At 36.4% G+C, this 19,773-nt stretch overlaps 2 protein-coding genes across 3 annotated transcripts in view; both read right to left on the reverse strand.

Annotated features, from left to right (window-relative positions):
• LEKR1 (leucine, glutamate and lysine rich 1) overlaps positions 1 to 16,458 on the reverse strand; it is a 65,609-nt gene extending 49,151 nt beyond the window's left edge. Inside the window, exons 1-2 of the mRNA XM_036351196.1 lie at positions 15,995 to 16,458; positions 10,951 to 11,136 (exon numbers count right to left, since the gene is read on the reverse strand). Coding sequence (XP_036207089.1) covers positions 10,951 to 11,071 — 121 coding nt within the window. The 5' untranslated portion in view covers positions 11,072 to 11,136; positions 15,995 to 16,458. The remainder of the gene's footprint in view (positions 1 to 10,950; positions 11,137 to 15,994) is intronic.
• Positions 10,848 to 19,773, reverse strand: part of LOC118676762 (nuclear mitotic apparatus protein 1-like) — a 58,544-nt gene continuing 49,618 nt past the window's right edge. The window contains exon 6 of one of the 2 annotated variants that reach the window (XM_036351197.1): positions 10,848 to 11,136. Coding sequence is in view for 1 of the 2 variants with exons in the window: in XM_036351198.1 (XP_036207091.1) it covers positions 11,118 to 11,136 (19 nt within the window). In the remaining variant the exon portion in view is untranslated. The remainder of the gene's footprint in view (positions 11,137 to 19,773) is intronic. The other variant, XM_036351198.1, reaches the window with a different exon arrangement.

Here is a 19,773-nt window from a genome sequence, read left to right on the forward strand (position 1 = left end):
GTTCTGTGCAGTCCTCCTCTGTAGTTAAATAAATTCAACTTCAATTTTCTGTCATTCACCATGACATTGGATTATGAGGCAAAAGGCCCTGAATGCCTACAAGAAGAAAAGAAGCATTGGCTTTAACCACCATGCAGATGTAAGGCGGAACCCATGGAAACAATCCAAAATTCACAACATCAAACTCTACTAAGATGGGACGGCGCTCTTTGCAGATATTAAATAAAAAGCAAATGATTTTCAATGAACAAGACAAAAAGAGCTCTTAGCCTCTCTTCATACAAAGCCAGCTGCTTGCTGGATAGCATTACGCAGGCATCAGATTTGGTGTAATTAGTCATTTAAGAGAATCCTGTTATTCTGAAAGGTTTCTAGAACCTACAAAAATACAAAAGGTATTCTTAGTTCTTTTACAGAAGAATATAAAACTTTACAGTCATTTGGAGGGTATATTAAGTTAGTGTAATTTTTTAAAAAAAAAAAAAACACAATAAAGAAAACCTTTACAGTGGGAAGATACTTTCAGCTTAAAACTTTCTGGATATTAAAAATTAAAAACCTGGTTCAAAGTGCTATCTGGAGGAAATGGATTTCAGGTTCACGTAGCTGAATGGAAGAGCAAGCAGGCAGAGGACTGGCACCCAGAGATCCAGGGGAATTTTTTTCAATGAGTAATTGAAGGCACCATAATAATATATATATTATATTATTCTTCAGAGGGAATAACTGAAGAAAAGGAAAAACAAAAGCCCACTCTTCTTTTAATACACTCCTAAGACCAGATAACATCAAGCTGTTGTGCATAAACTTTAAAGCCAAAATGCCTTATTTCAAATTCTGGCTCTGCTTCCTACTGGCGATGTGAATTTAGGCACTTGAGTTTCCTACCCAGTGGTCGGCAAACTCATTATTCAACAGAGCCAAATATCAACAGTACAACGATTGACATTTCTTTTGAGAGCCAAATTTTTAAAAATTACACTATATAGGTAGGTACATTGTTATTAACTTAATTAAGGTACTCCTAAGGCTTAGGAAGAGCCACACTCAAGGGGCCAAAGAGCCGCATGTGGCTTGCGAGCCGCAGTTTGCTGACCACGGACCTATACAATTGTTATTATGGCAAAAGATTAATCTGAGAATTGAGTGACCTAATATATGTAAAGAGGTGAGCAGTAGCAGGCACATAATGAGAACTAGTCACTGAGAGCTCTTATAACTGGTGGTAGCAGTAACCACCTACCCCTGACATCTACTCTGAATTTCATCACTTGTCACCTTGAGGAACGTGTTGGGGCCAGTGTCACCAATGGTCATCTTTGTATGGGAAAGAGGAAAAATGAAGGTTTTCACTGTGCATTTTTCTTTAACAATCTACAGAGCAGTTATGGCAAAATGTTAAAACTAGTTAAATATAGATGATATCACACATTTGTTATAGTTTTCTCTGTATTTGATGTATTTTACAGATAAATTATTGAAAGTGGGGTCTTGCTTGCGCTGGACAAGGATGACAGGAGGTTCTGCACTGAGTCTAATAAACTCAGTTCTGTGTGTCCAAGATACAAAAGAAAACAAGGGGCAGAACCTGGGCGGAGGGTGAGGAGTGAGCTTGAAACAGTAATGAAAGGCAGCCCATTTGATTCTGTGAAGAGGGTGCAGCGAGAATCAATTGTAGCTGGAGAGGGATATGGTAGAAAGAGGGTTAATTTTGCTTTAAAGTACTGGGACATGTTCATTTGCATTTGGGAATCCATTCTAGAGGGCACCCACCTTTATGTGGGTGGGTTTCATGTATGCCTTCTAAGTTGTTTCTTATGTGTGAATAAATAGTACTTTTTACAGGTGTTCAAAGAAAACTGCACAAGTAAATAAATCTCACTTTAATTCTTACTTTTTTCACTGCGTGTTATGTTTTTTGAGACTCATCCATACAGCCATACATTAGATATGATTCATTCCTTTCTGACATTTAATCATGTGCATATACTTTTAATTATGTGCACATACCACACTTTACTGATCTACACCTACAGTCACGAACCTAGGTTGCTTGCAACTTTGTGTCACCACAAATGACCCTGCTGTAAAGCCTTTTACTCTTCTTGTGTACTTACAGGGGAGTTTTTCTGCAGTATGACCTCAGAGCGAACTCATGAGGTCACAGGCATACACATAATTAAATAACACTAACTGATCCCAGGACAGAGACACCACTATCCCCCCACCTCAATGAATGGAGGTGCCTGTTTCACTAACACTTACTAGAAAGAGCTATTTAATTTTTTTTTTTCTTTTTACCAACCGATAGGGTACAAAGTAGTGTCTCATTGTTGGCTTAATTTGCAGTTTTTCTGCTTACTATTGAAGCTGATCGTCTCATTTTATATTTCTTAGTGATTCATGTTACCCTTTTTTATATTTGCTTTTTCTGCAGTCTCTTTTCTATCCACTCCAATGGAGCTTTATTCTTCACTCCTCCACAGAAATCAGTCTTCTTAAGGTTACGAATGACCTTCTTTCTCTATTGGCAATTCCAACATTTAATTTGGCACACAGTATACTTCCTCTTTGATACATTACACTACATGCTCTTGTTCCCTCCTTGGCTATTGTTTTTCAGTCTAAATGGATGATTCTCATTCTAAATGTTGGGAAGCATCAATAGTTCAGCCCTAAGCACCTTTCCTACTTGCATTTTCTCCTTAGCTGTTATCATCTAGTCTCATGGCTTTGAATAGCATTTATATACAGGTGTCTCCCATCATCATCATCATCATAGCTAATAAGTGTTGGGTACTTACTATGTGCCAGATACTATATTCTAAGTGCATTATACTCATTTAGTTTTCACAGTGTAAACTAACTAGAATGTAAATTCCCTTAGAGCAGGAATTTTGTCTGTTATATTCATAGAGTTTGAGACATGGAAGGTGCTAAAAAATAATTTTTGAAAGAATGAATGCAATTTTGTAGATATTAAATGAAAAATCCAAGCAAATAAATATTTAAAATTGTGGTTAAACTAAACATTTAACCTAAGATTAAATTGCATGGAACATAAAGAGTTGTGCAGTTTTTATTGATACTACTAATATTTATTTTGGCATTACACTTCAACTATATTATAAACATGTTATTTTATTCCAGTAAGACACTTACGGAGTACATACCTATTCTGTTATAGGTAGGGTCCATACTAATTAGATTCAGTGTATAAATATCAATAAGATAGATTCCTTTTCCTTAGGGAAATTATAATCAAATGCCTCACTTTGCCTTCAATAATGATAAATTATGTCTTAGATAACAATCCAATACCTATTTTAAACTTAAACCTGTTTTATTTTCCACTATGTTAAATGATTTTATTTAGTCAGTTGGTTAGTTAATTATGTGGCTGAAATGGTGAGGTTTCTGATCAGATATAATTGATGTGAATGAACATAATATGCTGCATTTAGATTACAGTTATATATACTGGTATATGTATTATTGTACCACAAATTGAAGAGGTTAGCCCTTTACAAAAGTTATATTTTTAAATGAGCAGAGGAAACCTTTGCCGATGTAAGAATATATACCAATAATAGAAGAAAGTTCTTTAATGAGTATTCAACTATATCAATTGCAAATTAACACACTGAAATTTCAGCCAACATTTTACAAAGCTCAGATGGTGATATAACCATTTGGAAAATTCATTCATTTTAGAGTTTATATTTCAGAGGTTTAATTCACATCTATTTTGAAACAAGTATACTTGAAGTACATTAACATTTTCTGCATAATGCCAGAAGAGACTTGAAATATCATTTGGTGATTTTTATAAATCAGATGCTAGAACAGGTGTGAATATATTTGCTGCTACAAAGTTGTAATTTAGTCCAGATGTAGTTATATGAAAACCAGAAAATTATTAGCTTGGTTTGTGTGAAGAGAAGAGAGTGGGAAGTGAATTAAATCAATCTAAGGAGATAATCAGATACTTAAAATTTGGAAATAAATTATACTCTAATATTAAAGATCAAGAATTTACTTCACATGCAAAAAGAAGGCTTCTAAACCTTCACTGTATTTTTTTATTCTGAACATTAAACCAACCCACTATAACATGAAGATAACTGTAATTTATAGGGGCTTATAAAATATTGCAAATTATGGGTGAGTAAGATAGGAATCTAAAATTCCATTTTTTTTACCCTTGTTACATCATTTAACCACCCTTCTCAAGTAACAAAATTAAGATAATACTTTTTCTATCTCATAGAAACAATCCTCATGGATTTAGACATTTCTGAATACTTCAGAACAGTACTTTGTTTTCTGACAAATTTGTACAAATAAATTCACATAAATATATATATATCATAATAGATTTCATGATAGAGAAAATGGTGGTAGAGATGATAAAACTCTATTATTTGAGACAAAAAAGTACTAGTAATGGATATGGAGAACCTGGAGTTAGTTAAGTAGGAAGAGACAGTGATTTATAATGAACTGAATATTAGCTGAAAATATTTACGTGATAAAAAAGAAAAAGACTTAGGGTTAATAATAAAGTAAATAAATAAATGGAAGATAGAGACGTTTAGATTTAAAATTATTTACATTTTCAAATAGTCACATCCTATATAATAAAAGGGTAATATGCAAATTGACCAAACAGTGAAACGACTGGTTGCTATGATGTACACTGACCACCAGGGGGCAGATGCTCAATGCAGGACCTGCCCCCTGGTGGTCAGTGCACTCCCACAGGGGGAGCGCAGTTCAGCCAGAGCAGGGCTCACGGCTGGTGAGTGCAGTGGCGGTGGTGGGAGCCTCTCCCGCCTCCACGGCAGCACTAAGGATGTCTGACTGCCAGCTTAGTGGGCCTAAGCCATCAGTCAGACATCCCCCAAGGGCTCCCACACTGCAAGAGGGTGCAGGCCGGGCTGAGGGACCCCTACTCCCCCAGTGCATGAATGTCATGCACCAGGCCGCTAGTAGCCATATAAACATCAACGTTCTTTAATGAGCTGGTGTGTTTTATCATCAGAATGCTTACAGAGATTCCTGTCTGAGGACTAATTTTATGCAAAACTGCAAAGGGGATGGAGTGCATCTTCAGCCACACAGAGTACTATTCTTTTCTCTGTACCTTTCTCCTTGTGCTGGGTGGCAGTAAAATAAGCAAAGGACAAGAATTTCTTCAAAAGAGTGCTTTCATGCTACAAAACTCCTTTGTGCTAGTTGCATTAAAAAATTTTTTTCCACACAACTCCATAGTTTAAAAGTGTTGAGTAAAAAACAAAAACATTTTATAATTTTAAGACTAAAGAGCTCTGAAAGCAACATGGAAATGGGAAAAGATTTATGTTTATTACAGCATGATTTTAAAAGAAAAGTGAAAACAACTGTCCAAAAATTGGGTACAGTGAAATAAATTATGATTAATCCAAAACCAGAACACTAGGAATGTTTTTGACATAGAAAGGTTTCATAATAGAGGAAATGGGGGGGTGGTGGAATAGAGATTCTAAAACTCTATTATTACATTTTTATAAAAATATATACTCCAGCCTTGAGCCTGGTGTGGCTCAGCTGGTTAGAGTGTCATCTCATAGACTGAAAGGTTGCAGTTTCCATTCCCAGTCAGGGCACATACCTAGGCTGCGGCTTAGATTCCTGTCAAGGCACATGCCTAGGCTGCAGGTTTGAGCCCCAGTTGAGGCACATAAGAGAGGCAATGGATCAATATTTCTTTCTCTTTCACCCTCCTCCCCTCCCTCCCTTCCTCTCTCTAAAATCAATGGAAAACGTATCCTTGAGTGAGGAATTAAACATATATACAGATATATATATATATGTATATTTTCAAAACTGAAAGTCTTGGAGGATACACAGCAAATGTCTATAACTATGTGAATGTTGGAATTCCCTAACCAATTGTAAGCGTGGCTTTTTCTTTTTGTAATAGAAAACAAATGAATCGTATAAAGTAGCTTAACACTGAACCATGTTAACACACCTATATACCCATCTTATATCCCACTTCACAACCTATTGATGGCTTGTTCTTACTCAAGCTTACACTTCATCATATGATAGGTGCCTAATTAATATTGCTGAATGAACACAATTGGTGATTGGTGATTAAATGGGCAGAAGAAAACTTATGTTAAGGAGGTGGGGAAGGGGAGTGAGGTTATATCCCGCCACATGTACAGAATGGGAGCAAGAATAAAAGAGCAAATAAGTCCACAGGGCTTTTCAAGAAAAAGAAAAGAAAAGGTGAAGTCTAACACTTACCCCAAGATCCTGAAGAGGATGGCGCAGTCAAAGAAACGGCAGAGAGAGCGGCAAGGCTTCGATCTAGCCTTGAAAGAGGAAAACCATGCTGGAGGGGAAGAACAAGGGGAGGAGAGGCGGCAATGGCATGGGTGAGAAATGAGTATACACCCGAATTACAGCCGTCCCAAAGGAGGGAGAGGAGGCTCACAGGTGAGACATCCATCCCGGGTTGTGTGCACTCAAGATCACTGCAGAAAATTCCTCTAAGATTCAAACATTTGTAAAGTGAAGGTAATACGAAAACAGAAGTACCTTTATATGAAAACTTAAAGTGGGGAGCAAATAAAAAAGGAAAAGAAGATAATCTTATAAGATTCCACTGACCAAAAACTAAGCGGCTTCCTACCAGAGACCCCTGCATTAGATCCCATATTCCAATGGTGGCCTGGTCCTAGAATGAACTCTCTGGGTTCCAGTCAGGACTATCTGTCTTGCCACTTGTCTACTAACCTTAGGAGAACCGTGCATTTTTTTGTGTCCCCTTGCTTTGGGGTACAGAAGCAGCCCACAGTATCCCAATATCAAGCTGCTCTCTTTCAAGGGCTGCTGATTTCATGTAACTAAGGATCAGTACAAACTGCCTTGGTTTTCTGTTTGTAACATCAGCACTTCTCCCCTTTTATTGGAAGCCCAAGTTACACTCTTCCTACTGGAGCCCAAGGGTTGAAAGGAATCATAAAAACCGGCCAATTCACCACAGTGAGCTCCCTCTGAAACTTCACGCCTGCCAGGAAAGGTCACAGTGGAATTCTGTTCATAGATGCTTTTATCCACCACTCCATAGGTGATGCCAATTAATCATAGCCACTCCTTTCCAACAACCTGTCCTAAGAGCAGACAGGCTACTGACTGTTACAGCTAACCAAGGCTGACCGAAAGATACATTAGGAGAAACAATTGAACCTTTGGGTAAACAGGAATTAAAATGTATGGTTTTTGCCTGGCTGGCGTGGCTCCATGGTTAAGCGTAGACCTATGAACCAGGAGGTCACAATTACATTCTAGGTCAGATCACATGCCCAGGTTGCAGGCTGGATCCCCAGTCGGGAAAGTGCAGAAGGCAGCCAATCAATGATTCTCTCTCATCATTGATGTTTCTCTCTCTCTCTCTCTCTCTCTCTCTCTCTCTCTCTCTCTCTCTCTCTCTCTCTCCCTCTCCCTCTCCTTTTCCCTCTCCCTCTCCCTCTCCCTCTCCCTCTCCCTCTCCCTCTCCCTCTCCCTCTCCCTTCCTTTCTGAAATCAATAACATTAAAAAAATAATAAAATGTATGGTTTTCCTTTGTTATTACAGGAGCATTTAAGGAAATTCTAAAACTTTGATCCTAATTATAATAATTTGGTTTGCTATTACACCAGGAGTATGCAGTATGATATTTGTATACTTATTTAGTGGTTCCTATATTTTGTCTTGTTAATTCTCCTATTGCTCTAAGGTAGGTAGGGAAAGCTACCGTATTTCCATTACCAATGATGTAACTGGGTCAAAGAAATTAATAACTTGTCCAAATGGGCTGTAAAAGGTATAAACAGGGCTAGAAAGCAGAAGTCTTTGACTCCTAGATCAGTATTTTTTCCTACTGAACATTACTCATTCTGATATTTTTCATTTAAATAAAGAAGCTATTAACTAAGGAATACAGTACTCATACATGCAAAATATGGATGAATCTCAGAAACTTTATACTAAGTTAAAGAAGCCAGGCACGGAAGAACACATATTACATGGTTCTTATTATATGAAATGTCCAGACGGTAAATCTATAGAGACAGAAAGTAGATTAATGGTTGGGTGGCAGGGGGCAGATAAATAACAGAGACACTGTTAATGACAGTGAGTTCTGTTCTTAGGTGACAGAAATGCTCTAAAATTACATCATGGTGATGGTTATATAACTATAAATATACTAAAATCACTGAATTATATACTTAAAATGGGCGAATTTTATGATACTTAAATTATTTCTCATTAAAGCTATTTTTTAAAATTCAATAAAGATGAAAAAATATTATAGGCAAAATAATGTCATTAAAATATCTGCATATTACTTATTATACCAAAGAGCATACTGGGGGGAAAAACATTGAAGTTTTTTTCACTTGGAATAAATTTGAAAGTTGGTCAAATAAGTTTCTGGACAAATATTAATGCTGAAGTAATTTATCTGAATTCTGTCTTCCAATATTTGTGACTGCTGACAAAAGTAAAGGACACTTTATTCTATGAGGTGGAAGGAAACCATTTAAGTGGACTGATTTGTGGGTCACAGTGACCTCTGAGTGGAATATTGTCAACTGAGATAAATTGTGCAATTTGGAGGTTATATTAGTGTGACCTGAACATAAAATTACAAAACGTATGTAAATAAACCTTTAAAAGTAAATTTAGTCTTTAAATTTTATTTCATGTTTATTTTCCTATGAAAAAGGATTACATTTTGGCATTAAGAGTTTAACTGATATCGACAGTCTATTATTTACTCCTAAACTAGTATTAAACCATATGCACCAGAGTTATCACTTGTACTTAAGTTTTTAAGTGTCTATATTTCAAAGGATAAATAAAGAGAAAGTGTGGGGAAAACCAAATTAAAAGTATTTTATATAGAAAATTAATGATCATAAAGACTATATACCTGAATCAAAGTTGAAATTGTTCAAGGTTGATTTAAAATTTAAAAAAAAGAACATTTATTTAACTTCGGAAATGAGACAATTATATCAGAATTAGAATCAGAATTACAGTGTATTAAAGCCTAAAGGGGTCTCCAAAGACTGTAAATACAGTGTATTATAGTCCAACAAATCAGTTGCCTAGGTGTGAACACATTACCCATCTAAGTAGCATGTCAGAATCATCTGGCTAATGTATGTAGGGTCATCACCTTCTAATTCTTGGCCTAGAAAGCTTTCAATTAGTACCACATTATTGGGGGCAGAGGCTGGAAGACATAAAAGAGGTACACATATGTAGCTTAAAATAGAGGAAGATATTTATTCTAAAAGTGAATTCTAAAAAATAACAGGTATGGGGATAAAATATAAATATAAAATAGTATATAAAATATTAGAACAACTTTAAAAATGTATTTATAAGAAAACACAATGATAATATAGTATTCAGCATAAGCTTAAAGTTTCAGGGTATAAAGATTATATTTCTCCAAACTCATTTTACTAGGCCACCATTACTCTGATACCAACCAGAGAAGGATACTACAAGAAAAGAATGGGCCAATATCACTGATGAACACAGACAGAAAAATCCTCAATAAAATACTAGCAAACAGGGATATTTGTTCCAGGGTGCAAGGATGGTTCAACATCCCTAAATCAACCAATGTGCTCTACCACATTAATAAAATGAAAAATAAAAATTATATGATCATCTTCATAAATGCAAAAAAAAAGCGCTTGACACAATGCAAATTCATTTATGATAAAAAATTCTCATCAAAGTTGTTGTTGAGAGAATGTACCTCAGCATAACAAGGGCCAAGGAGCCAAGGAGATGAGCATAGGTGTTGGTTTGCTTTTACTCCCTGCCATTTACAAGCTGGGGGGGGGGGGGGGGATGCAGACAGGCATGTTACCTTTCTGGGCCTAAATTCTCTCTTCTGTAAGACATGATACTTACACTGGCTTTCCATGGTCACTGTGAGAATTGACAGAATTATCTTATATACAGTGCTAGCATGGTGACTAGTACACGTTAGGTCCTTAAAAATGTTCTTATGGTTAGTCTAGAGCTGTGACGGCGGACCTATGACATGCGTGTCAGAGGTGACACGCGAACCCATTTTTTTGGTTGATTTTTCTTTGTTAAATGGCATTTAAATATATAAAATAAATATCAAAAATATGAGTGTTTGTTTTACTATGGTTGCAAATATCAAAAAATTTCTATATGTGACACGGCACCAGAGTTAAGTTAGGGTTTTACAAAATGCTGACATGCCGAGCTCAAAAGGTTTGCCATCACTGGTCTAGAGGCTAACCAAAAAGACATTTTTTAATTATCTGGCTCCAATCACTTGATATTTGGAACACCTCCATTCATTGCTAATAGCTTAGTTTTGCTAAACCACTGCTTTTATCATATCATGCTCATGATTATCCATTCTCAGTGATTCTACACTGCCTTCAGGAAAAGATGCATGCTCCATAGCCTTACTGCCAAGACATCCATTCCTCTGAGGTAGAGAGAAACAAGGTGCCCCAAACACAATTTTAATCTTTTCCTTTGGGAAAATGGAGTGCCTGAAAACTTGGATTCACTTTGTAAACAGCATATGTTGTATTTTCCTTCAGTGCGCTAAGCCACTGATCCACTGGGATAATGACACACTAAAGTAAATTCACTTTGTTTTCCTGAAGTCCTAAAACATCTTTAATATCCCCACTTGCCTTACCACTCTAAATAGACTAGGAAGGAAGGAATGACAGTGGACATTGATCACAGACAGCTATTGGCATAGTTACTAATAATTAGGCATATTTGCAACACAAGATAATAAAAAGATAATTTTATTGTGATTTTAAGAGAAATACAAATTTAGACATTTATTATGGACAGTTGCTAACATACACACACACACAAAAAAAATCTTTTACCTAGAACATCTTTTTGTAAGTCATGGCATCTGGTTTGCAGGTTCACTTCCTGTTGTTTAGACGCCTCAATCTGCTGAGACCTCAGAATGGCTGCATCTGACAACAACTTCAGGTTTTTCATTTCCTCTTCTAAGCATACCTTATTTCTGTGGGACACCGCCAGACTTTTATTTAGTACCTCTATTTCTGTAAAGAAAATTCAGAGTTTACAAACAGGCAACACTGAATTATAATGTTCAAAAAGTGTCTATTTTCTTTTAGAAAGTTAAAATTAATATTTGAAAGCCAAGATGACTTTTTTCTGAAAGCATAATGACACCAAATCCAAAGCTTTTGTGGTTATTCTGAAAAAGAAAAACAATTGTGTAGCTAAACTATGCATTATACCTTTTAGGTTGTTCAGGATTTTTTTTTTTTTTTGTCTTTAAATTCTACTAAATGGCAATTTGGCCTGCTTTTTAAATACTCACATAAATGAGTAACATATCTGTGTAATGTTCTGGATTTTACTGAAATTAAATTGTTTTCTTGGCAACATGATTCAGAAAGGTAAATTTAAATGTGCTAGCATGAGCTGGCTGGATGGCATTTCTAGGAGAGTAACTAGGATACATCTATACAAGTTGGTAAACTGATGAACAGAGAGGATCCAGAGACATGGAAGCATGGAACAGAGTGCAGAATCTCAGAGGGAAGGTGGGGGAGGGTGGCTGGGTGGGAGTTAATCAGCCAAAGACCTTGCATGTATAGATGCATAACCCATGGACACAGACAATTAGGTGGTGAAAGTCTGGGGTGAGGGGTGGGGTCAGAGACATATGTAATACTTTCAACAATAAAGAATTTTTTTTAAAAAGCAAATTTTGAAAAAAGATAGCAAGGGTGGAAAGGAATAAAAGGATGCAATGTCCAAAACTAATGAATTTATGGACATAAAGAATTAGTTAATATATTGTAAAGATTTTCACAATACTCTATCCCCTCAAAATGAGACCAGAATTTCATCATAGCAATCATTTGTCATTCTCCTATCTACTTAGATCAATAAAAATAGGCCTTCACAGCATTATGTAGATTTAAATGTACTAATTTCATATAATTTCATGAGAAACGCATGGAGCATGTTATCCTTCAGAATGATAATTTATTATCAAGCTATCTTTTCATCAGCCTATTTAACAATGCTGACTTAAATCACAGTATTAAGATATACAAACACACACAATAATGATAAAGTACTACAAAATTTGTACAACCACAATTAATTGAAATGATGAATATGTGAAAATCTGGACAGTCTGCTTTTCCAGAGAGTTCATTTGGCATTCCTTTCCTTGCTTAGGTCATCTGGGCCACATGATGGGTGTAACGTGTGATAAGATGTCCAAGGAGGCTGGCTTGGTTTATTTGGTTGTAGAGCCATTACAGCAAAGATAGCAGCCCCAAGGGCCAGTGGGGACCAGGAGTAGAGATCAATGGGACAGACCCGCAGCAGGGAACATGGCCAGGAAATGCTGACAGGAGAAGTAAGGCAGTATGCTGGAACAGGGAGCAGAGGCCAGAGCACTATGTAAATGAAAGGAGGGGGATGAGTACAGTCAGGAACATGGTCCAAGGAGAGAGAAGCAAAGTGTCTTTCTGTGTGGAAAACGTTCGTCCGGAAGACACAGTGGCATGTAAGACAGACTAGGTCAGTGATGGCGAACCGATGACACGCGTGTCAGAGGTGACACGCAAACTCATTTTTTTTGGTTGATTTTTCTTTGTTAAATGGCATTTAAATATATAAAATAAATATCAAAAATATAAATCTTTGTTTTACTATGGTAGCAAATATCAAAAAATTTCTGTATGCGACACGGCACCAGAGTTAAGTTAGGGTTTTTCAAGATGCTGACACGCCGAGCTCAAAAGGTTCGCCGTCACCAGACTAGGCCATGAGCACAAAGGGTCTGGCACCTTCTGCACTTTTCATTCTTGCTCATAATGGAAAACTGGAGAAATAAATTGGCAGGAGCCATTGGGGTCTACCATATTCCAGTATTTACATAAAATATTTTTCCTACGAACAGTTATATGCTTCTAAAAACTTATAGATGCACACACATTTGTGTGAGAAAAACTAACATACTAGTACATAGAGCTTTAGAAAGAAAGAATGTTGTAATTTTTCTTCAGATCTGAAAAGTCTTCCTGCGTATTTTTATAGCCATAAAGGTGTCGTCTTGTGACTAACTTGTCTGTACTGTACTCTAACCATCTATGCTTGAGTCAGCATGACACTGCAGAGGGCCACACGCTGCCAGAACGATGCCGCTCAGGCTAGCAGGCTGACTGTTCGTGGGCACGACCGTTTGGCTCTAAACTAACTACTCGTGTCAATATGACTTTCTGTCTGACATTAAAAGAATAAGAATCTGCAATGCAGATTCATTTGCCAAATGTATTCCAACACATGGGGAAGTACAGCAAGATTTCAAAACTAACAAGAGCTTCCATGTTTCTAACATGGAATTAAGAGAGTAAACTCAAGGGAGGTGAATTAACTCACCCACGGCGAACCACATGTCCCTGTGGCAATCTGGTGTCAAACAGTCAATCCTACCTTTGTCATTAATACAATTTCATGCTTGTCAGTCATGTGTCCCAATTTGGGGTTCAGAAATTATGATCTCCACCTGACCAACCTATTCCAGTCATTGTTCCCACCTTGTGCTTTCCTTGTTTTAGGACCACCCTCTGTATCTGTCTGAATTTAGTTATTAAAATTTAAAAAGATATTGGTCATATACAAACTCATTTCTTGAAGGCATATATCATGTGACAAAATTAGGAAACTGAAGTTCTATGGTTAAAATTTCTTTTTTCTGACATTGCACTATATAAAAATTTTAAAACATACAGAAAATTGGGAAGAATTATACATGAACACGAATATACACACCATGTAGATTCTTCAATTAACATTTTACTATGTTTGCTTTCTCACATAGCTACCCATCTATCCATCTATCATATTTTATGTATTTCAATATAAATTGAGACCTCAGTATACTTTACTCCTAAATACTTCATTCAGCATGCATATCAATAATTATCACTCAATATATAAATTCCTTATTTTTGAGTATAATTTACCTACAAAGAAATACACAAATCTCAAATGTAAAGTTTTTAACAAATGCACCCACTGTGTAACCCAAACCCCTATCAAATAGAGAGCAACACCATCATAGCAGAAAGTGCCCTGGTGCCCCTTTTCCAGTCAACCCTCCACTCTAAGATAATTAATGTTCTGATTTATCTTCCTCTATAGAATGGTTTTGCCTAGTCTAGAACAGCCTATAAATGGAATCATACAATATGTGTTATTTGTGTAAGGCTAACTTTCAGGAAGTACAATATTTTTTAGATTTATCCAAGTTAACTCTATTATCAGCAATTCATTCTACAGTTCATCTTTTAAATTTTCTTTATTGATTAAAATATTATGTATGTGTCCTTATCTCCCCACCTCCCCCCCCTGCCCCAGCTCATGCTCTCCACCCCCACCCCCGGAGTCTGTGTCCATTGGTTATGGTTATATGCATGCATACAAGTCCTTTGATTGATTGCTCCTCCTTACCTCCACCCTCCCCTACTTCCCCTCTGAGGCTTGACGGTCTGATCGATGCTTCTCTCTCTCTGGATCTGTTTTTGTTCATCAGTTTATATTGTTCATTATATTCCTCAAATGAGTGAGATCATGTGATATTTATCTTTCTCTGACTGGCTTATTTCGCTTAGCATAATGCTCTCCAGTTTTTTGAATATTTTATCTGTCTGTGACTTACCATTCATTTTCTTAATGGCGTGTTTGATGAGCAGAAGTTTTAAATTTTGATGAAGTTTAACTTATCAATCTTTATTCTTCTGTAGCTCTTCATTCTATGTCCTATCCAAATAACTTCTATTGACTATCAATTTATGAAAACATTTTCCTGTTTCTTATAATTTTAGCTTTTGTACTTAATTATGTGATTTATGTTGAATTAATTTTTACCTACTATGTGATGTAGGGATTAAGGTATATTTTCCCATATGGGTGTTCAATTGTTACAGCACAATTTAGTGATAGACTTTCTTTTTCCCATTGGATTGTTTGGTGCCTTTGTTAAAAGTGAAGTAATCATATAAATAGGGGCCATAATCTGCCATCAGCATCCTATATCAGAGTGGTAAATTTCTCATAACCCATGAATCTGCACTGACACATTATGATCACCCAAAATCCACAGTTTACATTGATATTCACTCTTGCTGTTGTACATTGTATGGGTTTTGACAAATGTATAATGACATGTATCTACCATTATAGTATCATACAAAATATTCACTGCCCTAAAAATCCTTTGTGATTCATTGCCCTAAAAATCCTTTTTAGGTCTGAGGGAAAATTATAGCGCTCTTTCTTTCTAAAGTTTTATGTACTTCATTACAATCTAACTATTCATCCTCCCCTCAAACCCTGGCAATTACTGATCCCTTTTCCATTTCCATAGTTTTGCCTTTTCCAGAATGTCATTTAGTTGGAATCTTATGGTACAGACTTTCAGACTGGCTTCTTTCACTTAGGAATATGCCTTCTCTCAATTTTTGACATTTTCACCATATGTGCCTCATTTGGGTCATTCCACAGTATTTTGGGATAGTTATTTTGTCCCAAATTTATCATTGTTATCTGTGGGAAGGCTGACCTAATATAAGATACTCAGCTATTAACAGAAGAAAAAGTTTTAAAATGCAAATCAGTACATTTAACAGAAATAAACAGACTTCTGACCACAGCTCAAGAATAGATGTATCACAGCTTATCTTAGACCAGCCTATATTTACTGAATTTCAGGGTTTCAATCGATCATAATGACCATCTAGTCTGTCAGCCAATAACAAGTTTAAAAGTTCATCATAAGTCCCATCACATAAAATGCAGTATCAGTATTTCATTACTCACTATGTACTACTTACATAGAAAAAAGACAATTACATTATGTATGTAACAAACCTGTCAAGGCTGTTTTACTTATGTATTTAATTTGAAGAAAAACTTCTCCTTTCAGTGAAGTCCAGTTTTGAAAATGGTCATATATTTCATTTTTAATGCTGGTTATTTCCCTTTTAGTAAAAGTAAGTAATGAAAGAGTCTTATTCCAGAAATATTTGTATTCCTTCAATCTTTGACTGTAAGGTAGTAAAAACAAAGGATTTTAAAAATTGCAAGCACAGTAACAAATATTTCTTTGAAAAATAGTTTTCTTTAAAAAGTGGGTTTAGAGTGACTATAATCTACTGTCTAAATAGGGACAATTTTGAAAGTGACGTGCTGTTTGTATTTTGCTGAGATGACAGATATAAACTGGAAACATCCCAGAAATCCTAAGGTATATGGTTTTCCTAACTCATTTCCATTTTTTTTATCATTTTAACTATAAAGACAGCTATTTTTATATGCAACTAGAGGCCCAGTGCATGAATTTGTGCATGGGTGGGGTCCAGCCGGCCCGGCCTGATCAGGGCCGATTGGGTCGGGCTGGAGGGAGAAGACTAGGGAGGTTGGCCAGCCCCAGGTCGAACTCCCAGTTGAACTCTCAGTTGAGGGGACAATTTGCATATTAGCCTTTTATTATATAGGATTATTATATAGGATGATTCTATTAATATTTTAAAATTAACAGCAAATATTAAGTGAAGAAAATTAGGTCAAAAGTGACTTAGTCATAGAGTCTATATGAGAATGTTGGATTCCTAGATAGCATTCTTCCAGCAAACCATGGTTCCACAGGCAGTTTAAAATCTGGGGTAATTATAACAAAACCTTTAAAAATGACTAATCCAGTGCTGCTTCACAAAATGCCATAGCTCAACGTAATCACAGCAATTTTTTTTAAAACTTCAGATGTCCTGGCTATAATTTACCTAAAATCAAGGAAGATGCAGACACAGACCTGGAAGTTATCACCAAAAAGATGATGAGTGAAGCCATGGGGCTGTAATTATTTGGTTATTATTTATCCCCTGAGTAGACTAAGATCTATGATGCAAACACTATATATGTCTGTCTTGTTCGTCACAATCTCCCTAGTACCTAGTACAGTACATGCTTAACACATATTGACAAATAAATAAATGAATGAAAAAATAGATGACTCAATGGAAGAATGAAGAAGCAAGAAGTGCTGAGGATAAAACAATGGATAACACTAACATTTATGGGACTTAAGCAGAAAAGAATCCCTCAAAGGAGACTCGGGAGGCACAACCAGTGAGTTAGAAGAAAACCAAAATAATACTACCAGGAAAGACGGGGGATAAGACAATTTAAAGGAGAAAGTAGTGGCCAGTGTTTGAGGCCCCAGATAAAGGCAGACGAGACTCTATTGTATCTGGTATTAAGGGGGCATTAGGTGATCTCAGAGAGAGGCATTAGGTAGGAAAGAACTGAACAGTAAAGCAGAAGTGAGTAAACAGGGGGCTATGCAGTAGCTACAACTGACAACACTGACTGAGGCAGCAAGAAGAGAAAGAGGACGACACAGAGCAGAATGGTGTGTTAGGATGGGGGACACCTGCACGTGTGTACACAGCTGGACACAGTATGAGTGCAGTCACATAGGCTAAACACAGACAGGAGATGCACTCATCTCTTGTGCAAAGTCCTAGAAAGGACGATGTAAAGCAGAGACTAAAAGATTAGCTTTTGCCAGGAAGAACAGGGGTGGTGTGATTCTGGGTGTTAATTAAGGCCCACCTAGTGATCAGAAGCCACAGGGGATGCCTCAATCAGCAGGCAGAGCTGGGAGCCGAGAGAGAAGTTGATTTCAAAAAAGCACAGAAAGAGTCCAAATAGATCACTAACTGAAGAAAGCCAAAAGTGAGGATGGGAAACCTGAATGTGGAGCCAGAAATGGGCAGAGGCAGACGAGAGCTATGAACCACGTCAAGGTTAAGGGGCTAATGGGCCTGGTGTAAGGCAGCTGCTGGAAGCAGGCCATGTACAGGCTCTCGAGTGATACAGAACAGACTGGATGAGGACGCAGGTGCCTCTGTCGGGAGAAAGGCAGGAAACAGACAATTCAAACTTCTTAGTTAAGAGCAGATTCATTTCTGTGAGGCCTAAATCTTATATGATTGGTGGTGGGTGGGGGGAGGGCTTTCTCAAAAAAAAAAAAAGAATACAAAAAACGATGACGTACAAAATTAGGTTTAAAAGTGTGTAATTAGTTATAGAATAAGAAAAATCATTAAATTTAAAAGTAAGAATTTTTAAGTTGATAAATTCCATTAATATCACAAAATAAAGGAAAAACAATGTAATTTTTTTAATAAGTAACAGTTCCACAATACTTTTGCCTATAATTTTTTGCTACATGCTCTATAAGTACCTCTTCATATGAGAACCATTTTATAATAATATTTTATATGGAGAAAATATAAAGATTATACAGCCTTTCCTCTAGCATGGCTCTTAGCTTTTTTTTTTTTTTTTTTTAATATATTTTATTGATTTTTCACAGAGAGGAAAGGAGAGAGATAGAGAGAGTTAGAAACATCAATGAGAGAGAACCATCGATCAGCTGCCTCTTGCACATCCCCCACCGGGGATGTGCCCGCAACCCAGGTACATGCCCTTGACCGGAATCGAACCTGGGACCTCTTAGTCCGCAGGCTGACGCTCTATCCACTGAGCCAAACCGGTTTCGGCATGCTTTTTATTATTGATAGTTTAGAAAAATTTTTTCAGCTTCATAGCTCACTATTGATAATGTCATTTAAATACTAATTGCTGTCATATTTGGAAAAATCCTTATCAAAAAATTTTCATAGATGATTATAAGATTTTTGGCATTTCAAGTTTTTTTGGAACATAACTAGTCTTAAATTATCTTTGAAAGAATGAAATGCACCCTAGCCGGTTTGGCTCAGTGGATAGAGCATCGGCCTGTGGACTGAAGGATCCTGGGTTCGATTCCAGTCAAGGGCACATGCCCAGGTTGCAGGCTCAATCCCCAGTAGTGGGCGTGCAGGAGGCAGCCAATCAATGATTCTCTCTCATCATTGTTTCTATCACTCCCTCCCTTTCCCTTTCTCTCTGAAATATATATATATATTTAAAAATATTGGCTTAAAAAGAAAAAGAATGAAACTCATAAACCAGTTTATCTTAGATGTCCTTGATGTGGTATAAAATGATTTTTATGTTATATTCAGTGATGTTAGTAGTTTTTGTCAAATCAGCAAGAAACTTAAATATTTCTCCAAAGTATTTAAATAATTAACTCTTCTTCATTAAATGGATTATGAAATACTCTAAGAGCTCTTATTGAAAAAAGTATCTCTCTTAATTCATTTGCTTGTGATGTAACATGAAAAAGCATAATTACCATTTGTTTATGCCAGAATAATTTCTATTGCAGAAATTGCTTATTTTTATTGCTTTTATTCCATTAATTTTAAAAAATTCATGAACATCCAAAATTTTAGTCTGTAATTCCTTAATTGTGCTATTGAAGCATTCTAAAATGTCTTTCTAAATGGCAGTTATAACAGAGTATTCCCAACTCTTCTTTCCCTTACAGCCCCCAAATGCTTATGACTATTCCAATGGCATATTGATATTAGAAGTGTAAAAGAGGAGAAATCAGAGTAGAAAAAGACAGAATTTTTAACCGATTACTATCAAACTATCTTACTTTGCTGGGGGCCCTCCAAGAACCTTGAAAGGGGGTCCTGAGTAAGGGGTTCTGAAACTTAAACATTATTTCATTCACAGTAAATCTGCACATT

This window comes from Myotis myotis, unplaced genomic scaffold (assembly GCF_014108235.1).
Source record: "Myotis myotis isolate mMyoMyo1 unplaced genomic scaffold, mMyoMyo1.p scaffold_m19_p_2, whole genome shotgun sequence".
Lineage (NCBI taxonomy): Eukaryota > Metazoa > Chordata > Mammalia > Chiroptera > Vespertilionidae > Myotis > Myotis myotis.